The 26,034-nt window shown below is 41.8% G+C and overlaps 1 protein-coding gene across 1 annotated transcript in view; it reads left to right on the plus strand.

Moving 5' to 3' along the window:
- CNOT1 (CCR4-NOT transcription complex subunit 1) overlaps positions 1-26,034 on the plus strand; it is a gene marked incomplete in the record, with an annotated part of 753,971 nt that overhangs the window by 462,550 nt on the left and 265,387 nt on the right. The window contains 1 exon segment of the mRNA XM_053702424.1: positions 18,097-18,349. Coding sequence (XP_053558399.1) covers positions 18,097-18,349 — 253 coding nt within the window.

A 26,034-nucleotide genomic window follows, 5' to 3' on the forward strand; every position in this document is an offset into this window, starting at 1 on the left:
TAAGGTTGTTTCTAACAGGAATATCAATCAAGAGATTGTTGTTCCATCATTATGTCCTAATCCTTCTTCAAAGAAGGAACGTCTCTTGCATAATCTAGATGTGGTCCGTGCCCTGAAGTTCTACTTACAGGCAACTAAAGATTTTCGACAAACTTCTTCTCTGTTTGTCGTTTACTCTGGACAGAGGAGAGGTCAAAAGGCTTCGGCTACCTCTCTCTCTTTTTGGCTTCGTAGCATAATACGTTTAGTCTATGAGACTGCTGGACAGCAGCCTCCTGAAAGAATTACAGCTCATTCCACTAGAGCTGTGGCTTCCACCTGGGCCTTTAAGAATGAGGCCTCTGTTGAACAGATTTGCAAGGCTGCAACTTGGTCTTCACTTCATACTTTTTCCAGATTTTACAAATTTGACACTTTTGCTTCTTCGGAGGCTGTTTTTGGGAGAAAGGTTCTTCAGGCAGTGGTTCCTTCTGTTTAATGTTCCTGCCTTGTCCCTCCCATCATCCGTGTACTTTAGCTTTGGTATTGGTATCCCATAAGTAATGGATGACCCGTGGACTGACTACACTTAACAAGAGAAAACATAATTTATGCTTACCTGATAAATTTATTTCTCTTGTAGTGTGTTCAGTCCACGGCCCGCCCTGTCTTTTTTTGAGGCAGGTTCTAAATTTTAAATTATAACTCCAGTCACCACTGCTCCCTATGGTTTCTCCTTTCTTGTCTTGTTTCGGTCGAATGACTGATTATGACGTGGAGGGGAGGAGCTATATAGCAGCTCTGCTTTGGGTGATCCTCTTGCAACTTCCTGTTGGGAAGGGAATATATCCCATAAGTAATGGATGATCCGTGGACTGAATACACTACAAGAGAAATAAATTTATCAGGTAAGCATAAATTATGTTTTTTCCATCAGGATCTCAAATCATTAAATTTAAAGGTATGGAGATTGAACGCTTAGTGCTTAGTCATAGAGGTTTCTCTGATTCAGTGATTAATACTATGTTGCAGGCTCGCAAATCTGTGTCTAGAAAGATTTATTACAGAGTTTGGAAGACTTAGATTTCATGGTGTTCTTCTCATAAATTCTCTTGGCATTCTTTTAGAATTCCTAGAATTTTACAGTTTCTTCAGGATGGTTTGGATAAGGTTTGTCTGCAAGTTCTTTGAAAGGACAAATCTCTGCTCTTTCTGTTCTGTTTCACAGAAAAATGGCTAATCTTCCTGACATTCATTGTTTTGTACAGGCTTTGGTTCCTATCAAACCTGTCATTAAGCCAATTTTTCCTCCTTGGAGTCTTAATTTGGTTTTGATGGCTTTACAGGCTCCTCCCTTTGAGCCTATGCATTCTCTGGACATTAAATTACTTTCTTGGAAAGTATTGTTTCTTTTGGCCATCTCTTCTTCTTGAAGAGTTTCTGAATTATCTGCTCTTTCTTGTGAGTCTCCTTTTCTGATTTTTCATCAAGATAAGGCGGTTTTGCGGACTTCATTTAAATTTTTACCTAAAGTTGTGAATTCTTACAACATTAGTAGAAAAATTGTTGTCCCTTTGTTGTGTCCTAATCCTAAGAAATCTTTGGAAAGATCTTGACATTCTTTTTACGTGGTAAGAGCTTTGAAATATTATGTTGAAGTTACTAAAGATTTCAGAAAGACTTCTAGTCTATTTATCTTTTCTGGTTCTAGGAAAGGTCACAAGGCTTCTGCCATTTCTTTGGCGTCTTGGTTAAAGCTTTTGATTCGTCATGCTTATTTGAAGTCAGGTAAATCCCTGCCTCAGAGGATTACGGCTCATTCTACTAGGTCAGTTTCTACTTCCTGGGCTTTTAAGAATGAAGCTTCTGTTGATCAGATTTAAAAAAGCAGCAACTTGGTCTTCTTTGCATACTTACTAAGTTCTACCATTTTGATGTTTTCTCTTCTTCAGAAGCAGTTTTTGGTAGAAAAGTTCTTCAGGCAGCTGTTTCAGTTTGATTCTTCTGCTTATATTTTTAGTTTTTTTCGTTATAAAGATTAAAACTTTTGATTTGGGTTGTGGATTGATTTTTCAGTGGAATTGGCTGTCTTTATTTTTATCCCTCCCTCTCTAGTGACTCTTGCGTGGAAGTTCCACATCTTGGGTATTTGCTATACCATATGTCACTAGCTCATGGACTCTTGCCAATTACATGAAAGAAAACTTAATTTATGTAAGAACTTACCTGATAAATTAATTTCTTTCATATTAGCAAGAGTCCATGAGGCCCACCCTTTTTTTGTGGTGGTTATGATTTTTTTGTATAAAGCACAATTATTCCAATTCCTTGTTGATGCTTTCGCTCCTTTCTTATCACCCCACTTCTTGGCTATTCGTTAAACTGAATTGTGGGTGTGGTGAGGGGTGTATTTATAGGCATTTTTGAGGTTTGGGAAACTTTACCCCTCCTGGTAGGAATGTATATCCCATATGTCACTAACTCATGGACTCTTGCCAATATGAAAGAAATTAATTTATCAGGTAAGTTCTTACATAAATTATGTTTTGTTTTTTGTTTTTTTTTATTCCTCGAATTCTATACTTTTTGCAGGATGGTCTGGATAAGGTTTTATCAGCCAGTTCCCTGAAAGGGACAGTCTAATCAAAATAAACTTTTGTGATTCAGAAAGGGCATGCAATTTTAAGCATCTTTCCAATTTACCTTTATCAAATTTGCTTTGTTTTCTTGGAATTTTGTGAAAAGCTAAATCTAGGTAGGCTACTATGCTAATTTCTAAGCCCTTGAAAGCCGCCTCTCATTTTTTGACAGTTTTTCACTGCAAGATAACAGTACTCGTTCAAGTGTGCCATATAGATAACATTGTGCTCACTCCTGTGGAGTTATTTGATTAAGCACTGATTGGCTAAAATGCAAGTCTGTCAAAAGAACGGAGATAAGGGGACAGTCTGCAGAGGCTTAGATACAAGATAATATCAAAGGTAAAAAAGTATATTAATATAACTGTCGGTTTTCCAAAAATGTGGAATGGGTAATAAAGGGACTATGTTTTTAAACAATAAATTCTGAAGTAGGCTGTCCCTTTAAAGGCCAAACCTAGTTTCTTTCAGTCTTGTATGACGAGAATATTTGGAGACTTCCTTACATCCAAAACTTTGTTCATGCTTTGGTCAGGCCTGCATCCTCATTGTGAAATCTTTTAAAGGAACAGTATAGTCAAAATTAAACTTTCATGATTCAGAGCATGCAATTTTAAAAAACTTTTCAATTTGCACACATCTTCACAAGATGAAATCCGGCTCGTAAAAGAGCTGAATGCTGCGAGCAGCCGCCACCGTGCACATTCTGATAGTCGACAATGATCTGAAAGCAAATATCTAAAAAAAAAAAAATCGATCTTCATAAAGTCCTCACAAGGGACAGAAAACTACAGCAATTACCTTGGTAACTTGACCACAGTGCCTGTTTAGTACTTCTACGTGCCTTAAAGGGACATACACATTTTTTTCTTTGCATATGTTTTGTAGATGATCTATTTATATAGCCCATAAAGTTTGATTTTTTTAAAAATGTATAGTTTTGCTTATTTTTAAATAACATTGCTCTGATTTTCAGACTCCTAACCAAGCCCCAAAGTTTGATGTGAATACCGTCGGTTACCTTCTCCAGCTTGCTCCTGTTTGTGTAAAGGGTCTTTTCATATGCAAAATAAGGGGGAGGGAGAGTGTCTTATTTCCCACTTGCAATGGGCTTTCCAGCTAACTTTTCAATGTAGGTAAACTGAGTTTCTAAGTAAGTCTTTAAACCGTTTTATACTGGATTTTTATATCAATATCTGGGCATCATGTTCTTTATAGTAATGTCTATTACATGCAGTTATATGAAAATAGTGTATACTGTATCTGTTTTTGTGTGTAAATTCCACTATTCTCTATTGTGTAGACAACCCACCTTAAGAGACTGTAAGGTTTATTGGGTCGAGTTCCCAAATTGTAATACGGTAGCTCTGGATGTTCTAATATCGGCAAGAGAGGTGAGAATCGAGATTTGCGCATTGGTAGCCACTACCTTGTCCCATTCATGTAATATTCCTGACATAATTTATTTGTTTAGAACTTTGGGGCGCAGTGTTGTAAGAGTCCACGCTAGTGCCCCGATGTTAAGTTTAAAAATTTGCCCATCCAATCTAACCCATGCCTTGTGTGTGCTTTTTTGAGACCATTCTACTATGCGTTGGAGTAATATAGCCTGCCTGTAGGTCGATAGATCAGGAAAACCCAGCCGTCCCGTCCTGTGGGAGATGCATCGTTCTCCTTGGGACCCTTGGTTTTGTGCCTGTCCAAACAAACTGCTCTAGTATTTTTTGTAACTGTGGCAGATAGTCCCTTGGGAGAGATATCGGTATTGTTTGCATAATATATAATATACGCGGGAGGATGTTCATCTTCACTACCACTATTCTACCAAGCCACGAGAGAGGTTTATTTTTCCTTGACGATAAGTCTCTTGTAATCTCTTCCTTTATCTTTATATAGTTGTCTCTGTACAAATCTTGTGGCTTAGGTGAGAGATATATAACTAAATATCGCAACTGCTTGGTGTTCACTGTAATACTAATCTCAGATTGTAGATGCTGTATCTGTTCAGCAGGGGCGCTGCTGACATTTAGAAGCTCTGACTTTAACTTAAGATGAAAATTGGAGAGGGCGCCATATGTGTAATTCTTTAAGGAGCTCTGGGACCGACATGTTAATGTTTGTGAGTGTGTAGAGGATATCATCCGCGTAAAGAGCTTGCTTGTGCTCAGTGTCGTCCACAACAACCCCTGTGATTTTGTTATTTCGGATCTTAAGTGCTATAGCTTCTATGGAAAGGGCAAACAATAGTGGGGACAATGGGCAGCCCTGTCTAGTTCCGTTCGTTATGCTGAAAGCTTCCGAGAGTGTTACGTTAACTCTAATCCGAGCGCTGGGAGAAGTGTACAGAGCAAACACCAGGTTTAAGAAGGAATTACCAAAATTCATCACCTTCATCACCCGACACAGGAAAACCCAATCGACATGGTCGAAGGCCTTCTCCGCATCGGTCGAGAATAGGGCCAGTGGCACTCCCTCAACTCGAGCATAGTTAAGCAATTGCAAGACTTTAAAGGTATTATCCTGCGCTTCCCTGCCCGGTACGAATCCCACCTGATCAGTTGATATAAGGTCTGGGAGACATTTATTTAGTCGTTTGGCAAGTATCTTGGCCAGAATTTTTATGTCTGCATTTAAAAGCGATATAGGTCTGATATTTTCTGGTGCCGTTGGTGATTTACCTGGTTTAGGAATGATTGTAATATGTGCTTCAAGCATTGTGTCAGTCAGCACAGGATTTTCACCTAATTGATTAAATAATTGCAGCATGTGCGGGACCAAAATTGTAGCAAACATTTTATAATATTTTGGAGTGAGCCCATCTGGGCCAGGGCTTTTCCTGCTAGGCAGGTCCCTGATTGCATGCATTAGTTCTTGTGTGATTGGCGCCTCAAGCATTTCCACATCGATTTTGTGCAATTGGGGAAGCCCTAGTTTAAGCAAATATTAATATATTGCCTGCCTTCTAGTATTCGTTTGTACTGGTTGCGTGTTTATATCAGTCTGTCTGCTGTTCTTGTAAAGTTTATCATAGTAAGTGTGAAAAGCTTCAGCAATAAGACTATTACTGTTGAGCTTCGTACCGTCCGCTGAATTAATATAGTGAATGTGTGTGATTTGAGCTGTGTTCTGCGGATTGACCTAGCCAGCAGCTTGCCAGGCTTATTACCTCCCTCGTAGTATTGTTGCTTAACCATCAACATCTTACGCTGATAAGTTATTTCTATAGATACAAAAGAGAGAGCAGGAATCCTGTAATGTTTAAAAGTCCATCTTTATTCACATGCGGATAAAATCCATATCACAAAAAAACACAAGCAGTAAAAAATGCAGGATGGCTTGACTAGTTTCGGCTTGTTGCCGTAATCATGAACCTGCTAATGCTAGAGAAAGAATGACTTAAAAATGATGTACTGCACAGATATTGGTAATTAGATGGAGGGATAGTCCCTTCTATTTAACCCCTTATATGTCTGAACTTAGAACATTATATGTAAATGGGCTGGTTTATAAACCATTATTAGGTACTAGAGTAAACAAATTAAAAACGCATGTAAATAAAGATGGACTTTTAAACGTTACAGGATTCCTGCTCTCTTTTGTATCTATTTTGTTTGGGACTAAGAGGAGTCCCTTTTACCTGCAGGAATCCTGTTGTGTCCCCACACTCATCTACTGACGCCGCCTAAAGTCTGTGGATATCGGATACGGCTTCGACTCATTGCAAGTAGGAGCTGATTGACCGTTAAGCACGCACCTACCCACACACACACCCCTGCTGATGTCATACGCCGCATCAGAGAGGAAAAAGAATCGCAACCGGCAGGCTAACGACAGAGGGCTGATCTTGGTAGAAGGGTGAGTTCCTAGCTCCCTACTCTGCTGACGTGGATACCAGATAGCTACGGAAAAGGGGTTTTAGAGTGTGGCTTTATTATGATATATATAAAATCCTTGTGGACTGTATTGGCTTGGCTTTGTCCTTTATGACGAGTATTTCTATGTGTCGCCTAAGTTCTGTTCTTGTGTTAGCAAGGTTATTTTTAGTGTCCTCATCGTTAGGGTCTTGCTTATGCTTTTTCTCCAGGTTGGATATTGTGTTCATTAACCGCGTATGAGTTTCCCTATATTTTAATCTAGCTTTATGCTTAAGGAATTCTCCCCTTAACACGCATTTGTGTGCTTCCCAGACATTCAGTCATGAGGTATGCTCTGGAACATTGAGTGTAAAATATTCTATGAGAGACTTCTGCTCTTCAAGTTTAATGAGTGGCTGCTCTAAAAGCGATTTGTCCAATCTCCATATATATGATGTAGGAGGTATGTCGGCTATTGGACTGTACACATGACCGGGGCGTGGTCTGACCATGTTACCACCGTATCTGCTAGAATGTAATCGATGCGCGAATATTTATGTGGGGGGGAATAATATTTAAAAATCTTTAGTAGATGGGTGCAGTGCTCTCCACGTGTTGTGAAGTAGCAGTTCGGAGAGTGTAGTTTCTCTTGTTAAGTGTAGTCAGTCCACGGGTCATCCATTACTTATGGGATATATTCTCCTTCCCAACAGGAAGTTGCAAGAGGATCACCCAAGCAGAGCTGCTATATAGCTCCTCCCCTCACATGTCATATCCAGTCATTCTCTTGCAACACTCAACAAAGAAGGAGGTCGTGAGAGGAGTTAGGAGTTTTTTTACTTAGTTATTCTTCAATCAAAAGTATGTTATTTTAAATGGCACCGGAGTGTGCTGTTTTTTCTCTCAGGCAGTATTAGAAGAAGAATTTGCCTGCGTTTTCTATGATCTTAGCAGACGTAACTAAGATCCACTGGCTGTTCTCGCACTTTCTGAGGAGTGGGGTAACTTCAGAAAAGGGAATAGCATGCGGGGTCCCCTGCAAATGAGGTATGTGCAGTAAAATATTTTCTAGGAATGGAATTGACTAAGAAAACACTGCCGATACCCATATGATGTAAGTACAGCCTAAAATGCAGTAGTAGCGACTGGTATCAGGCTGGTAAATGTATACACAGTAGAGTTATTTTCTAGGGAATAGAATTTGACTGAAAAAATACTGGTAATACTGAAATAATGTATGAGCCTTAACTGCAGTAGAAGCGACTGGTAGCAGGCTTAGTGATAACTTTACACAGCATATGAAATGTTGTTTTTTAAAACGTTTACTGGCATGTTAATCGTTTTGTGAGGTACTTCGTGATAAATCTCTTGGGGCATGATTTTTTCCACATGGCTAACGTATATTTCTGCATAGAAACCGTTATAGCTGGTCTCCCACTGTGTAATATGACTGGGAGGAGCTTTTTGTTAGCGCCTTGTTGCGCAGTTAAAATTCAATCATAGTCTTCCTGTTTCTTCCTCCTTGATCCAGGACGTCTCCGGAGAGCTCAGGGGTCTTCAAAATTTATATTTGAGGGAGGTAATCAGTCACAGCAGACCTGTGACAGTGTGTTTGACTGTGATAAAAACGTTAACTGTTAAATTGATTATCCGTTTTTGGGTATTAAGGGGTTAATCATCCTTTACTAGTGGGTGCAATCCTCTGCTAATTTCATACATTTAATGTAAATATTTGGTTGCTATAACTGAATTTGTTCATTGTTATTTCAACTGTAATTGTCTTTTTGTGTTTTTAAAAGCGCAGCAGCGTTTTTACATTGCTTGAAAATTTTCTGAAAGTAATTTCCAAGCTTGCTAGCCTCATTGCTAGTCTGTTTAAACATGTCTGATACAGATGAATCTGCTTGTTCATTATGTTTAAAAGCCAATGTGGATCCCAACAGAAATATGTGTACCAATTGTATTGATATTACTTTAAATAAGGGTCAGTCTTTACCGGTAAAGAAATTATCACCAGACATCGAGGGGGAAGTTATGCCGCCTAACTCTCCTCACGTGTCAGTACCTGCGCCTCCCGCTCAGGAGGTGCGTGATGTTGTGGCGCCAAGTACATCAAGGCCCTTACAAATCACTTTGCAAGATATGGCTAATGTTATGAAAGAAGTATTATCTAATTTGCCTGAGTTAAGAGGCAAGCGCAATAGCTCTGGGTTAAGGACAGAGCGCGCTGATGACACGAGAGCCATGTCCGATACTGCGTCACAATTTGCAGAACATGAGGACGGAGAGCTTCATTCTGTGGGTGACGGATCTGATCCAGGGAGACCGGATTCAGAAATTTCAAATTTTAAATTTAAGCTTGAGAACCTCCGCGTATTGCTAGGGGAGGTGTTAGCGGCTCTGAATGATTGTGACACGGTCGCAATCCCAGAGAAGTTATGTAGGCTGGATAAATACTATGCGGTGCCGGTGTGTATTGACGTTTTTCCTATACCTAAAAGGCTTACAGAGATTATTAGCAAGGAGTGGGATAGACCCAGTGTGCCTTTTTCCCCTCCTCCGATATTTAGAAAGATGTTCCCAATAGACGCTACCACACGAGACTTATGGCAGACGGTCCCTAAGGTGGAGGGAGCAGTTTCTACTTTAGCTAAGCGCACCACTATCCCGGTGGAGGATAGTTGTGCTTTCTCAGATCCAATGGATAAAAAATTAGGTTACCTTAAGAAAAGGTTTGTTCAACAAGGTTTTATATTACAGCCCCTTGCATGCATTGCGCCCGTCACTGCTGCGGCGGCGGCTTTCTGGTTTGAGTCTCTAGAAGAGGCTATTCGCACAGCACCATTGGATGAGATCATGAACAAGCTTAAAGCACTTAAGCTAGCTAATGCATTTGTTTCGGACGCCGTTGTGCACTTAACCAAACTAACGGCCAAGAACTCCGGATTTGCCATCCAGGCGCGCAGAGCGCTATGGCTTAAATCCTGGTCAGCAGATGTGACTTCTAAATCAAAATTGCTTAATATTCCTTTCAAAGGGCAAACCTTATTCGGGCCTGGCTTGAAAGAAATTATTGCTGACATTACGGGAGGTAAGGGTCACTCCCTTCCTCAGGATAGGGCCAAACAGTCTAATTTTCGTGCCTTTCGTAATTTCAAGGCAGGAGCAGCATCAACTTCCTCCGCTCCAAAACAGGAAGGAACTGCTGCTCGTTACAGACAGGGTTGGAAAAGCAACCAATCCTGGAACAAGGGCAAGCAGGCCAGAAAGCCTACTTCTTTCCCTAAGACAGCATGAAGGAAGGGCCCCCTATCCGGAAACGGATCTAGTGGGGGGCAGACTCTCTCTCTTCGCCCAGGCTTGGGCAAGAGATGTCCAGGATCCCTGGACGTTGGAGATCATATCTCAGGGATACCTTCTGGACTTCAAAGATTCTCCTCCACATGGGAGATTTCATCTGTCAAGGTTATCAACGAACCTACTAAAGAAAGAGGCATTTCTACAATGTGTACAAGACCTCTTAGTAATGGGGTTGATCCACCCAGTTCCGCGAACGGAACAAGTGCAAGGGTTTTACTCAAATCTGTTCGTGGTTCCCAAAAAAGAGGGGACCTTCAGACCAATCTTGGACTTAAAGATCTTAAACAAGTTCCTAAGGGTTCCATCGTTCAAAATGGAAACTATTCGAACCATCCTACCCATGATCCAAGAGGGTCAGTATATGACCACAGTGGACTTAAAGGATGCCTACCTTCACATACCGATTCACAAGGATCATTATCGGTACCTAAGGTTTGCCTTTCTAGACAGGCATTACCAGTTTGTAGCTCTTCCCTTCGGGTTAGCTACGGCCCCGAGAATTTTTACAAAGGTTCTGGGCTCACTTCTGGCGGTACTAAGACCGCGAGGCATAGCGGTGGCTCCGTACCTAGACGACATTCTGATACAAGCGTCGAGTTTTCAAAATGCAAAGTCTCATACAGAGATAGTTCTTGCATTTCTGAGGTCGCATGGGTGGAAAGTGAACATGGAAAAGAGTTCTCTGTTTCCACTCACAAGGGTTCCTTTTCTAGGGACTCTGATAGATTCTGTAGAGATGAAGATTTACCTGACGGAGTCCAGGTTATCAAAGATTCTAAATGCTTGCCGTGTCCTTCATTCCATTCCAAGGCCATCAGTAGCTCAGTGCATGGAAGTAATTGGCTTAATGGTCGCGGCAATGGACATAGTGCCATTTGCGCGCCTGCATCTCAGACCGCTGCAATTATGCATGCTAAGTCAGTGGAATGGGGATTATTCAGATCTGTCCCCTCTACTGACTCTGGACCAGGAGGCCAGAGATTCTCTTCTCTGGTGGTTGTCTCGGGTTCATCTGTCCAAAGGAATGACTTTTCGCAGGCCAGATTGGACGATTGTAACAACAGATGCCAGCCTACTAGGCTGGGGCGCAGTCTGGAACTCCCTGAAGGCTCAGGGATCGTGGACTCAGGAGGAGAAACTCCTACCAATAAATATTCTGGAATTAAGAGCAATATTCAATGCTCTTCTAGCTTGGCCTCAGTTAGCAACATTGAGGTTCATCAGATTTCAGTCGGACAACATGACGACACTGGCTTACATAAACCATCAAGGGGGAACCAGGAGTTCCCTAGCGATGTTAGAAGTCTCCAAGATAATTCGCTGGGCAGAGTCTCACTCTTGCCACCTGTCAGCTATCTACATCCCAGGCATGGAGAACTGTGAGGCGGACTTTCTAAGTCGCCAGACTTTTCATCCGGGGGAGTGGGAACTTCATCCGGAGGTCTTTGCTCAACTGATTCATCGTTGGGGCAAACCAGAACTGGACCTCATGGCGTCTTGCCAGAACGCCAAGCTTCCTTGTTACGGATCCAGATCCAGGGACCCGGGAGCGGTGCTGATAGATGCTCTATCAGCCCCTTGGGTTTTCAAGATGGCTTATGTGTTTCCTCCGTTTCCTTTGCTGCCTCGATTGATTGCCAGAATCAAACAGGAGAGAGCATCAGTGATTTTGATAGCGCCTGCGTGGCCACGCAGGACCTGGTATGCAGACCTAGTGGACATGTCGTCCTGTCCTCCATGGTCTCTGCCTCTGAGGCAGGACCTTCTAATTCAGGGTCCTTTCAACCATCCAAGCCTAATTTCTCTGAGACTGACTGCATGGAGATTGAACGCTTGATTCTATCAAAGCGTGGTTTCTCGGAGTCGGTTATTGATACATTAATACAGGCTCGGAAACCTGTTACCAGAAAAATTTACCATAAGATATGGCGTAAATATTTATATTGGTGTGAATCCAAGAGTTACTCATGGAGTAAGGTCAGGATTCCTAGGATATTGTCTTTTCTACAAGAGGGTTTAGAAAAGGGTTTATCTGCTAGTTCGTTAAAGGGACAGATTTCTGCTCTGTCTATTCTTTTACACAAACGTCTGGCAGAAGTTCCAGACGTTCAGGCTTTTTGTCAGGCTTTAGCTAGGATTAAGACTGTTGCTCCGCCGTGGAGCTTAAACTTAGTTCTTAAAGTTCTTCAAGGTGTTCCGTTTGAACCCCTTCATTCCATTGATATTAAACTGTTATCTTGGAAAGTTCTGTTTTTGATGGCTATTTCCTCGGCTCGAAGAGTCTGAGTTATCTGCCTTACATTGTGATTCTCCTTATCTGATTTTTCATTCAGACAAGGTAGTTCTGCGTACTAAACCTGGGTTTTTACCTAAGGTAGTTTCTAACAGGAATATCAATCAAGAGATTGTTGTTCCATCATTATGTCCTAATCCTTCTTCAAAGAAGGAACGTCTTTTGCATAATCTGGACGTAGTCCGTGCCCTGAAGTTCTACTTACAGGCAACTAAAGATTTTCAGCAAACTTCTTCTCTGTTTGTCTTTTATTCTTCGGCCACCTCTCTCTCTTTTTGGCTTCGTAGCATAATACGTTTAGCATATGAGACTGCTGGACAGCAGCCCCCTGAAAGAATTACAGCTCATTCCACTAGAGCTGTGGCTTCCACCTGGGCCTTTAAGAACGAGGCCTCTGTTGAACAGATTTGCAAGGCTGCAACTTGGTCTTCACTTCATACCTTTTCAAAATTTTCAAAATTTGACACTTTTGCTTCTTCGGAGGCTGTTTTTGGGAGAGAGGTTCTGCAGGCAGTGGTTCCTTCTGTTTAAATGTTCCTGCCTTGTCCCTCCCATCATCCGTGTACTTTAGCTTTGGTATTGGTATCCCATAAGTAATGGATGACCCGTGGACTGACTACACTTAACAAGAGAAAACATAATTTATGCTTACCTGATAAATTTATTTCTCTTGTAGTGTGTTTAGTCCACGGCCCGCCCTGTCTTTTTGAGGCAGTTCTAAATTTTTATTACAACTCCAGTCACCACTGCACCCTATAGTTTCTCCTTTCTCGTCTTGTTTCGGTCGAATGACTGGATATGAAATGTGAGGGGAGGAGCTATATAGCAGCTCTGCTTGGGTGATCCTCTTGCAACTTCCTGTTGGGAAGGAGAATATATCCCATAAGTAATGGATGACCCGTGGACTGACTACACTACAAGAGAAATAAATTTATCAGGTAAGCATAAATTATGTTTTTTACCGTTTTTGTAATTCTAGCAGTAACGCTAGAAATTCCCAACGATGTGTCAATTTGTGGTTCTAAGGGGCGATTGAGATCACCAGCCCACATAGACTGGCCCTTTCGCGTAGTCCAAGATTATTTTGGACACTCGTTTTATAAACTGATGCTGAGCTATGTTGGAGCGTGTACACCGTCGCAAGAGTGATAGGGTGGTTGTATAGTGTACCCACTAGTACCAAGTATCGCCTTTCAGAATCTTTCTCTATTTGTGAGATTTTGAGCGGGACAGAATGATGGTTCAGGATACCCACACCACACCTCTTTGTAGGTCCAGAGGAGAAGTATGCTGTTGGATATGCAGCTTTGAACCATTTTGGTTATTTGCCCCTCCGGAAGTGCGTTTCTTGGACAAACACTATGTGGCTATGTGATTTTTTTAATATTTTTGATTGCAATAGATCTCTTACCTGTGCTGTTGAGGCCTTTGGCATTGATGGTGGTGAATGTAAGACTAGGTGACACAAACCTGCTGCTTTGGTGTGCCATTCTGGAAAGAAGAAGAAAAAAAAAGGGAAAGAGAAAAAGGGGGTTGCTAGAAAGAGATAATTAGGTTCAGTTTATCTCAAACACTCTAAAGTAGACAGTTGAACAAATAATTTTGAAACCTTTCCTGCGTCCAGACCAGTCAAGGTTTTATCTCTAACTGGAATGCTCATACAACAACTAGTACTCAATAGGGTAATAATCCTTAGGTTAATATAACAATTTAAAAACGTAACCTTCTCCTAGGGAGTAAAAATGGCTTCCTCGGTTATTGAACTATGTATGGCATGGATGGGGAGGGGGGGAATGGGCAGGAAGCGTAGTAATCTGGGTTCGGCTGGGGGAGGGTTCGCAATGTTGAAATCACTACAGTCCGCTGTGGCCCTCATGGGACCCTTTCTTCTGATACATTTAAGTAGCTAAACTTGAATGTGGGTCTTATGTTATCCACAGCAGGCCTCTGTTCATAATTCTGCAGCTATTTCTATTCTCTTTCTTCTCTCTCCCCATCTCCACCTTTCTAGTAAAACTCAACTTCTACACCTTATCTACTCAGGATCCCAGAGTCTAAGTATAAAAACAAGAGCATTAGTTATGAAGCAAATAGGGTACTATGTCCCAGTGTGGTGCTGCAGGCATATTATGAACAGTCTCTGCGCCACAATTGTGAATTTGTCAAAACTCATCTCCTCAGATGGTTGGTGTGTTCAGTCCAGCTGGGTTGGAAGGGACATCAGACATGTTTGCGGAGAGGTCTCCCACATCTCCTATTGACAGTTCCGAATAGAATACCTGCGGGTCGGACCCCGGCTTAAACACCACAGTCTTGTTGTTTTTTGTCGCAATCAGTGACACTGGGAATCCCCATCTGTACTGCACCTTGTTCTTTCTCAACATTGCGGTGATGTGCCCCAGCTCCCTCCTTTTTTGTAGCGTAGTTGGAGATAGGTCAGAGAACAGCTGAATCTCCTCTCCCGCATGGTATACTGGGTATTTAGCTCCTGCACACCTAAGAAGCTCTTCTTTATCTTTAAAGTTTAGAAACTTTACTATTATGTCTCTAGGTGGGCCCTTGGGGGGGGCGGTTTAGGTCTTAGAGCCCTGTGTGCTCTCTCCATTATAATCTCAGGAGATGTAGGGGTCCCCTTAATAGTCCGGAAAAGGTCCTACAGGTAGCCTTCTATTGCTGGTGGGTGTATTGGTTCAGATACACCTCTAACTCGGATGTTATTCCTGCGGCCGCGATTGTCAAGGTCTTCTAGTTTGTCCGAAAGGGCTTGTAGTGTTTCACTTTGGCGTTGGAGTTCCATACTATTCTGCTGTACATTTATATTAGTCGATGCCTGTTCCACTTCAACTTGTTGCACCTTTGTTTCCAAAGTATTAATGTCCTTTCTGAGGTCATTGAATAAGCTGCGCATTTCCTGCATAACTCCCTTTAATGTCCTCTTTTGAAGAAAGATACTGTAGGTCTTCTTTAGTAAGGGGTTGGGTTTGTGGGTCAGTCTGTTGTGAGGGTGCCAAGGACATTTGTTGGTGGGTGGCCATGTTGTGTGTTGCTAGTTTAGTGTAATTGCTTAAGGTTTTTGCTCAACGGTCTAGCTGGAGTGCCCTTATCTGCTCTATTAGGCTTTTTATTAGGCATTACCCAGCAAGGTTTTTTTTTTGTTGTTTTTTTTTAATTTTAGATTATCAAGTAGTTTTTGGTGTTGATAGATGTGGTGGTTTGACCGCTTTATGGGCTTGGATTATCCTGTATGAAGGACCTATAGCCAGCAGCAGGCCTCTCTCTGTATTGTTGTGCTGTGTGTGAGGTGTCCTCTCAGGCTTATAAGGCTCTCAAAGTGTGATTCAGCCCTTGTACAAATGGATCATTTTATGCCTTTTTTTTTTTTTAATCCCTTCTCTCTGTGCTCCTTTGCTTAAAGGGACAGTCTACACCAGAATTTTTATTGTTTTAAAATATAGATAATCCCTTTAATACCCAATCCCCAGTTTTGCATAACCAACACAGTTATATTAATATACTTTTAACCTCTGTGATTATCTTGTATCTAAGCCTCTGCAAACTGCCCCTTTATTTCAGTTCTTTTGACAGACTTGCAGTTTAGCCAATCAGTGCCTGCTCCCAGATAACTTCACGTGCACAAGCACAGTGTTATCTATATGAAATACGTGAACTAACACCCTCTAGTGGTGAAAAACTATTAAAATGCATTCTGAAAAGAGGTGGCCTTCAAGGTCTAAGAAATTAGCATATGAACCTCCTAGGTTAAGCTTTCAACTAAGAATACCAAGAGAACAAAGCAAAATTGGTGATAAAAGTAAATTGGAAAATTGCTTAAAATTACATGCTCTATGTGAATCATGAAAGTTTACTTTGGCCTAGACTGTCCCTTTAACGCTACTTTTCTTCTCTTTTTATATTGCAGCTATCCGATGCAGAGAATTAGCAGTCTTTGATTAGATCGTGGTCGAGCTCTACCCCAGCTATGTAGAATACTGGTATCCTATTGTATGCCTTCAGTTCTCAATAACCGTAAAATGTGTGCATAACCTCTGCCCTGCTTGTTTTCTCTTTCTTTGCTCAAATAACCTGGGGCTGCGTCATTACTTTAACAATAATTGGCGCCAAAGTGTCCTATGTGCTGGGTCTGTACCTTCCCAGCCTGCCTACCGCTTTGCTGTGTGCGGTCTATATTTAAAGTCTAGGTACCCTTTTGTGCCAGCAGCTGCTGGTCTGCTGCCGCGGTTGCGAGTTTATGGTTGCGGCCCGCTCACCAGGTCCGTCTCACCCAGCTGCTGGTAGCTCCCGGTCAGAGCGCAACGCTAGCTCAGAGTCCCCAGACGCCCGTTGATCTGCCCTGTTTGTTCGCTTAAAGCAGGTCTCTTCTTTACCGCTGCTTCTCTCTGCTGGATTATTTTCTACTTTCTGACTTCCACTTGTCAGCCAGACACGTATTTAATGTAGTGGTCCCAGGGAAGGGTTAGGGGAAAATGGGATATATTTACAGTATTTTTATGCCATAATATGGTGTTATATCACCTTAGGGATTTGGAGCTCACTCAGTACACATCCATCCGCCTGCATGGCTTGGCTCCGCCCCCTCCTAAAAATTTTTAGAATTTCTTGAGTTCCTGCAGGAAGGCTTAGATAAAGATTTATAGTTAGTTCTTTAAAGGATCAGATTTGTGCCCTTTCTGCTTTGTTTCATAAGAATAGTTAAGGCTCTAATCAGAATAAAAAGGTTATTTGTCCAATTTCTCCTTGGAATCTGAATCTGGTTTTTAGGGTCCTTCAAACACCTCCTTTTGAGCCAATGCATGGATTGTAATTTCAGCTTTTGTCTTGGAATGTGCTTTCTTTTAGATATGTCTTTAGCTAGAAAGTCTCTGAACTTTCAGCTTTGTCTTGTGAACCTCATTTTCTGATTTTTCTTCAGGATTAAGGCTAATTGCACTAGCTATTCTTTTGTTCCTTAGGTGGTATCTACAAAAATCAGTAAAGAGTGGTTTCTTTTTGTCCAGCTCCTTAGAAGAATTCTAAGGAGCGTCATCTTCACAACTTGGGGGTTGTAAGAGCTCCTAAAGGTTTCAGACGACCTACTTTTTTTCTTAATTTTTCTGGGTCTCGCAAGGTTCAGAGAGCTACAGCTGTTACTTTACAGTTTGGTTTGAAGCCCTAGTTCGCAAGGTTTATTTGGTTTTGGGGAATACTCCCTGATTGCATTACTGCTCATTCCACAAGAGCAGTTGCTACTTCTTGGGCCTTTCATAATGAGGCTTCTATTTGATCGGATTTGTAAGGCAGCTACTTTGTCTTCTTTGCACACTTTTTCCAAGTTTTATCACTTTTGTGTGTTTGCTTCTTCTGAGGCTGCCTTCGGGAAGGAAAGCTGCGGGCCATAGTGCCTAAATAGTAATGTCTGTTTTGTTCCCCTCCCCTTTTCACAGTGGTCTTGTGGACTCCACAGCTTGGGTATTGATTCCCACACATGATGGCTAATGGACTCTCTAACCATCTTATGAAAGAAAACAAAATTTATGCTTACCTGATGATAAATTAATTTATTTCCTGATGGTAGGAGTACATGACCCCCGCCCTCTTTTTGTTCAGGTTACGGCAGTATTTGTTTCGCACTTCTTTGCATTGCTTTATCTCCCCTGCTTCTATTTTTTCTTTCTCTACTTGGCTATATGTATGACTAAGGATCATGGGAAGTAGGAGGGATTTAAAGCTGTGATGTGTTGGGGTGTGTCTTGCCACCTCCTAGTTGTCAGGAGGGGAATATTCCACACATGATGGCAAGTGGACTCTCACCATCATGAAAGATTAGTTTATCAGGTAAGCATACATTTTGGGGTGTGGGGTGTGTGTGGGTTGTTTTTTGTTTTCGGGGGGGGGCGGGGGTTTGCCCAGGTACTATCTTAAATGTGTTTTTTTAACTCTCTTTAATATATTTCTTATTTCTTTACTTTGTTAGCTGAATCTCAAGTTTGAGATAGAAGTTTTGTGTAAGAACTTGGCTTTGGATATTAATGACTTAAAGCCTGGCAGCCTTTTGAAGGATAAGGATCGTTTGAAGAGCCTAGATGAGCAGCTTTCTGCTCCAAAGAAAGATGTGAAACAATCAGAGGAACTACCACCCATTACCAGTGCTAATGAGTATGCTATCCGTACAGCTGGAAAGCTATGGGCTTCAGTGGAAAAGCAAGAGTCTGATGCTGCTTTCACAGGTAATGGCAGTTTTTTTGCAATTGCATTTTGTTAGAAAACTAAAGGGATATTAAACACTACATGGATTTATGAAATAGTGCTTATTCAAATCCATGCTCCCAAGAGAAGCCAAAATAGCACAACATTTAATGTTGGTTTTTAAAATGCTGCAAATTGCCTGAACCAGCTTTTTTGATTTGCAGGTTATAGAATTTGCTTTTTGGAGTGGGGGAAAAAGCACAATTGAACTCAAAAGCGAGAGGATGTACTTAAATGGCTTTTCATATAGACAATAGTAACTGCTTAGACATTGTATAAACAATAAGCTAGATCAAAACACTTTTGAGATATGTAGATTTGTTATTGAAAATGTGTATAAAGGGCTATTTTGGGGTATGTTGTGTTTTTTTTTTTTTTGTAACCTTATTTGGTTCCTGTTTTTGTTTTAGGCTATAAATCTCTACATTACCGCTCTATGATATAAAGAACCATTAAATATAGTAGATCTGCATAATAAACCAATGCATAATAAAAAGACTATGCAAAAGCACTGAATTTAATTTTTTTTTATTTTTTTTCAAAAAATTTTTCTTTCATGTAATTTGCAAGAGTCCATGAGCTAGTGACGTATGGGATATACATTCCTACCAGGAGGGGCAAAGTTTCCCAAACCTCAAAATGCCTATAAATACACCCCTCACCACACCCACAAATCAGTTTTACAAACTTTGCCTCCTGTGGAGGTGGTGAAGTAAGTTTGTGCTAGATTCTACGTTGATATGCGCTCCGCAGCAGGTTGGAGCCCGGTTTTCCTCTCAGCGTGCAGTGAATATCAGAGGGATGTGAGGAGAGTATTGCCTATTTGAATTCAATGATCTCCTTCTACGGGGTCTATTTCATAGGTTCTCTGTTATTGGTCGTAGAGATTCATCTCTTACCTCCCTTTTCAGATCGACGATATACTCTTATATATATATATATATATATACCATTACCTCTGCTGATTTTCGTTTCAGTACTGGTTTGGCTTTCTACAACATGTAGATGAGCGTCCTGGGGTAAGTCTTATTTTCTGTGACACTCTAAGCTATGGTTGGGCACTTTTTTATAAAGTTCTAAATATATGTATTCAAACATTTATTTGCCTTGACTCAGGATGTTCAACATTCCTTATTTTCAGACAGTCAGTTTCATATTTGGGATAATGCATTTGAATCAATCATTTTTTCTTACCTTAAAAAATTTTGACTCTTTTTCCCTGTGGGCTGTTAGGCTCGCGGGGGCTGAAAATGCTTCATTTTATTGCATCATTCTTGGCGCTGACTTTTTTGGCGCAAATTTTTTTTTTCTGTTTCCGGCGTCATACGTGTCGCCGGAAGTTGCGTAATTTTTGACGTTCTTTTGCGCCAAAAGTGTCGGCATTCCGGATGTGGCGTCATTTTTGGCGCCAAAAGCATTTAGGCACCAAATAATGTGGGCGTCTTATTTGGCGCTAAAAAAATATGGGCGTCACTTTTGTCTCCACATTAAGTCTCATTATTTATTGCTTCTGGTTGCTAGAAGCTTGTTCACTGGCATTTTTTTCCCATTCCTGAAACTGTCATTTAAGGAATTTGATTAATTTTGCTTTATATGTTGTTTTTTCTATTACATATTGCAAGATGTCCCACGTTGCAACTGAGTCAGAAGATACTTCTGGAAAATCGCTGCCTGGTGCTGGAGCTACCAAAGCTGTGTATCTGCTGTAAACTTTTGGTAGCTGTTCCTCCAGCTGTTGTTTGTATTGAATGTCATGACAAACTTGTTAATGCAGATAATATTTCCTTTAGTAAAGTTCCATTACCTGTTGCTGTTCCGTCAACATCTAATGCTCAGAGTGTTCCTGATAACATAAGAGATTTCTTCTGTTATGTGCGATCAGTCCACGGGTCATCATTACTTCTGGGATATAACTCCTCCCCAACAGGAAATGCAAGAGGATTCACCCAGCAGAGCTGATATAGCTCCTCCCCTCTACGTCAGTCCCAGTCATTCTCTTGCACCCAACGACTAGATAGGATGTGTGAGAGGACTATGGTGATTATACTTAGTTTTTATGACTTCAATCAAAAGTTTGTTATTTTACAATAGCACCGGAGCGTGTTATTACTTCTCTGGCAGAGTTTGAAGAAGAATCTACCAGAGTTTATTACTATGATTTTAACCGGAGTAGTTAAGATCATATTGCTGTTCTCGGCCATCTGAGGGAGGTAAAGGCTTCAGATCAGGGGACAGCGGGCAGATGAATCTGCATTGAGGTATGTAGCAGTTTTTATTTTCTGAATGGAATTGATGAAAAAATCCTGCTATACCGTTATAATGACATGTATGTATACACTTCAGTATTCTGGGAATGGTTTTTCACCGGAACTACTCTGTTAAAGGTCACTAATCCTTTTAATAAATATTGTCATGTTAAACGTTTTTGCTGGAATGTAGAATCGTTTACATTGCTGAGGTACTGAGTAAATAAATGTTTGGGCATTATTTTCCACTTGGCAGTTGTCTGCTTTAAATTGTGACAGTTTCGTTTCTCCTCACTGCTGTGTGTGAGAGGGAGGGGCCGTTTTGGCGCTCTTTTGCTACGCATCAAAAAATTCCAGTCAGCTACTATTATATTTCCTGCATGATCCGGTTCACTGACAGATCTCAGGGGTCTTCAAACTTCTTTGAAGGGAGGTACATTCTCTCAGCAGAGCTGTGAGAATTGTTATTGACTGTGAATAAAAACGTTACTCTATAATTTTTTATGTCAAATTTAGTTATTTACTAATGGGAACAAACCTTTGCTAAAAGTTGTGTTATTTTAAACTTGATGCTATAACTGTTTCAGTTCATTATCTCAACTGTCATTTAATCGTTAAAGTACCTCTTTGAGGCACAGTACGTTTTTGCTAAAAAAGATTATAACCAGGTTGCAAGTTATTGCTAGTGTGTTAAACATGTCTGACTCAGAGAATATCTGTGTCATTTGTTCCAATGCCAAGGTGGAGCCCAATAGAAATTTATGTACTAACTGTATTGATGCTACTTTAAATAAAAGTCAATTTGTACAATGTGAACAAATTTCACCAAACTGCGAGGGAAGAGTTATGCCGACTAACTCGCCTCACGCGGCAGTACCTGCATCTCCCGCCCGGGAGGTGAGTGATATTATGGCGCCTAATACATCTGGGCGGCCATTACAGATAACATTACATGATATGGCTACTGTTATGACTGAAGTTTTGTCTAAATTACCAGAACTAAGAGGCAAGCGTGATCACTCTGGGGTGAGAACAGAGTGCGCTGACAATACTAGGGCCATGTCTGATACTGCGTCACAGCTTGCAGAGCATGAGGACGGAGAGCTTCATTCTGTGGGTGACGGTTCTGATCCAAACAGATTGGATTCAGATATTTCAAATTTTAAATTTAAATTGGAGAACCTCCGTGCATTACTAGGGGAGGTCTTAGCAGCTCTCAATGATTGTAACACCGTTGCAATACCAGAGAAAATGTGTAGGTTGGATAAATACTTTGCGGTACCGGCGAGTACTGACGTTTTTCCTATACCTAAGAGATTAACTGAAATTGTTACTAAGGAGTGGGATAGACCCGGTGTGCCGTTCTCACCCCCTCCAATATTTAGAAAGATGTTTCCAATAGACGCCACTACTCGGGACTTATGGCAAACGGTCCCTAAGGTGGAGGGAGCAGTTTCTACTTTAGCTAAGCGTACCACTATCCCGGTGGAGGATAGCTGTGCTTTTTCAGATCCAATGGATAAAAAATTAGAGGGTTACCTTAAGAAAATGTTTGTTCAACAAGGTTTTATATTGCAACCCCTTGCATGTATCGCGCCGATTACGGCTGCGGCAGCATTTTGGATTGAGTCTCTGGAAGAGAACCTTAGTTCGTCTACGCTAGACGACATTATGGACAGGCTTAGAGTCCTTAAACTAGCCAATTCATTCATTTCGGAGGCCGTAGTACATTTAACTAAACTTACGGCTAAGAACTCTGGATTCGCCATACAGGCACGTAGAGCACTGTGGCTAAAATCCTGGTCAGCTGATGTTACTTCTAAGTCTAAATTACTTAATATACCTTTCAAGGGGCAGTCTTTATTTGGGCCCGGGTTGAAAGAAATTATCGCTGACATTACAGGAGGTAAGGGCCACGCCCTACCTCAAGACAAAGCCAAAGCTAAGGCTAGACAGTCTAATTTTCGTTCCTTTCGGAATTTCAAACCTGGAGCAGCGTCAACCTCCACTGCACCAAAACAGGAAGGAGCTGTTGCTCGTTACAGACAAGGCTGGAAACCTAACCAGTCCTGGAATAAGGGCAAACAGACCAGGAAACCTGCTGCTGCCCCAAAGACAGCATGAACCGAGAGCCCCCGATCCGAGACCGGATCTAGTGGGGGGCAGACTTTCTCTCTTCGCTCAGGCCTGGGCAAGAGATGTTCAGGATCCCTGGGCGCTGGAGATCATATCTCAGGGATACCTTCTAGACTTCAAATTATCTCCCCCAAAAGGGAGATTTCATCTGTCAAGGTTGTCAACAAACCAGATAAAGAAAGAAGCGTTTCTACGCTGTGTACAAGATCTGTTATTAATGGGAGTGATCCATCCAGTTCCGCGGTCGGAACAAGGACAAGGGTTCTACTCAAACCTGTTTGTGGTTCCCAAAAAAGAGGGAACTTTCAGGCCAATCTTAGATTTAAAGATTCTAAACAAATTCCTAAGAGTTCCATCGTTCAAAATGGAAACTATTCGGACAATCTTACCTATGATCCAAAAGGGTCAGTACATGACCACAGTGGATTTAAAAGATGCTTACCTTCACATACCGATTCACAAAGATCATCAACGGTATCTACGGTTTGCCTTCCTAGACAGGCACTACCAGTTTGTAGCTCTTCCATTCGGATTGGCTACGGCCCCAAGAATCTTCACAAAGGTTCTGGGCGCCCTTCTGGCGGTACTAAGACCGCGAGGGATTTCGGTAGCTCCGTACCTAGACGACATTCTAATACAAGCTTCAAGCTTTCAAACTGCCAAGTCTCATACAGAGTTAGTTCTGGCATTTCTAAGGTCGCATGGATGGAAAGTGAACGAAAAGAAAAGTTCTCTTTTTCCTCTCACAAGAGTTCCATTCTTGGGGACTCTTATAGATTCTGTAGAAATGAAGATTTACCTGACAGAAGACAGGTTAACAAGGCTTCAGGATGCATGCCGTGTCCTTCATTCCATTCAACACCCGTCAGTGGCTCAATGCATGGAGGTGATCGGCTTAATGGTAGCGGCAATGGACATAGTACCTTTTGCACGCCTACACCTCAGACCGCTGCAATTGTGCATGCTAAGTCAGTGGAATGGGGATTACTCAGATTTGTCCCCTACCCTGAATCTGAATCAAGAGACCAGAAATTCTCTTCTATGGTGGCTTTATCGGCCACACCTGTCCAGGGGGATGCCATTCAGCAGGCCAGACTGGACAATCGTAACAACAGACGCCAGCCTATTAGGTTGGGGCGCTGTCTGGAATTCTCTGAAGACTCAGGGATTATGGAATCAGGAGGAGAGTCTCCTTCCAATAAACATTCTGGAATTGAGGGCAGTTCTCAATGCCCTTCTAGCTTGGCCCCAATTAACAACTCAGGGGTTCATCAGGTTTCAGTCGGACAATATCACGACTGTAGCTTACATCAACCATCAGGGAGGGACAAGAAGCTCCCTAGCAATGATGGAAGTATCAAAGATAATTCGCTGGGCAGAGTCTCACTCTTGCCACCTGTCAGCAATCCACATCCCGGGAGTGGAGAACTGGGAGGCGGATTTCTTGAGTCGCCAGACTTTTCATCCGGGAGAGTGGGAACTTCATCCGGAGATTTTTGCCCAAATACTTCGACGTTGGGGCAAACCAGAGATAGATCTCATGGCGTCTCGCCAGGACGCCAAACTTCCTCACTACGGGTCCAGATCCAGGGATCCGGAAGCGGTTCTGATAGATGCTTTGACAGCACCTTGGAACTTCGGGATGGCTTATGTGTTTCCACCCTTCCCGCTGCTTCCTCGATTGATTGCGAAAATCAAACAAGAGAGAGCATCTGTGATTCTAATAGCGCCTGCATGGCCACGCAGGACTTGGTATGCAGATCTAGTGGACATGTCATCCTGTCCGCCTTGGTCTCTACCTCTGAGACAGGACCTTCTGATACAGGGTCCATTCAAACATCAAAATCTAACTTCTCTGAAACTGACTGCTTGGAAATTGAACGCTTGATTTTATCAAAGCGTGGTTTTTCTGAGTCGGTTATTGATACCCTGATCCAGGCTAGGAAGCCTGTTACCAGAAAGATTTACCATAAAATATGGCGCAAATACCTATACTGGTGCGAATCCAAACGTTACTCCTGGAGTAAGGTTAGGATCCCTAGGATATTGTCCTTTCTACAAGAAGGTCTAGAAAAGGGTTTATCGGCTAGTTCATTAAAGGGACAGATTTCAGCTCTGTCCATCTTGTTGCACAGGCGTCTGTCAGAAAATCCAGACGTCCAGGCTTTTTGTCAAGCTTTAGCTAGGATCAAGCCTGTGTTTAAAGCCGTTGCTCCGCCATGGAGTTTAAACTTAGTTCTTAACGTTTTACAAGGTGTTCCATTTGAACCCCTTCATTCCATTGATATAAAATTGTTATCGTGGAAAGTTCTATTTTTAATGGCTATTTCCTCGGCTCGAAGAGTCTCTGAGTTATCAGCCCTACATTGTGATTCTCCTTATCTGATCTTTCACTCAGACAAGGTAGTTCTGCGTACTAAACCTGGGTTCTTACCTAAGGTAGTTACTAACAGGAATATCAATCAAGAGATTGTTGTTCCATCCTTGTGTCCAAATCCTTCTTCAAAGAAGGAACGTCTTCTACACAATCTGGATGTAGTTCGTGCCCTCAAGTTCTACTTGCAGGCAACTAAAAATTTTCGCCAAACTTCTTCCTTGTTTGTCGTTTATTCTGGACAGAGGAGAGGTCAAAAAGCTTCTGCTACCTCTCTCTCTTTCTGGCTTCGTAGCATAATACGTTTAGCCTATGAGACTGCTGGACAGCAGCCTCCTGAAAGAATTACAGCTCACTCCACTAGAGCTGTGGCTTCCACTTGGGCCTTTAAGAATGAGGCCTCTGTTGAACAGATTTGCAAGGCTGCAACTTGGTCTTCGCTTCATACTTTTTCCAAATTTTACAAATTTGACACTTTTGCTTCTTCGGAGGCTATTTTTGGGAGAAAGGTTCTTCAGGCAGTGGTTCCTTCTATATAATGAGCCTGCCTATCCCTCCCGTCATCCGTGTACTTTTGCTTTGGTATTGGTATCCCAGAAGTAATGATGACCCGTGGACTGATCGCACATAACAGAAGAAAACATAATTTATGCTTACCTGATAAATTCCTTTCTTCTGTTGTGCGATCAGTCCACGGCCCGCCCTGTTTTTTAAGGCAGGTAAATATTTTTTAAATTATACTCCAGTCACCACTTCACCCTTGGTTACTCCTTTCTCGTTGATTCTTGGTCGAATGACTGGGACTGACGTAGAGGGGAGGAGCTATATCAGCTCTGCTGGGTGAATCCTCTTGCATTTCCTGTTGGGGAGGAGTTATATCCCAGAAGTAATGATGACCCGTGGACTGATC

The sequence above is a fragment of the Bombina bombina genome, chromosome 1 (genome assembly GCF_027579735.1).
Source record: "Bombina bombina isolate aBomBom1 chromosome 1, aBomBom1.pri, whole genome shotgun sequence".
NCBI classification, from domain to species: Eukaryota; Metazoa; Chordata; class Amphibia; order Anura; family Bombinatoridae; genus Bombina; species Bombina bombina.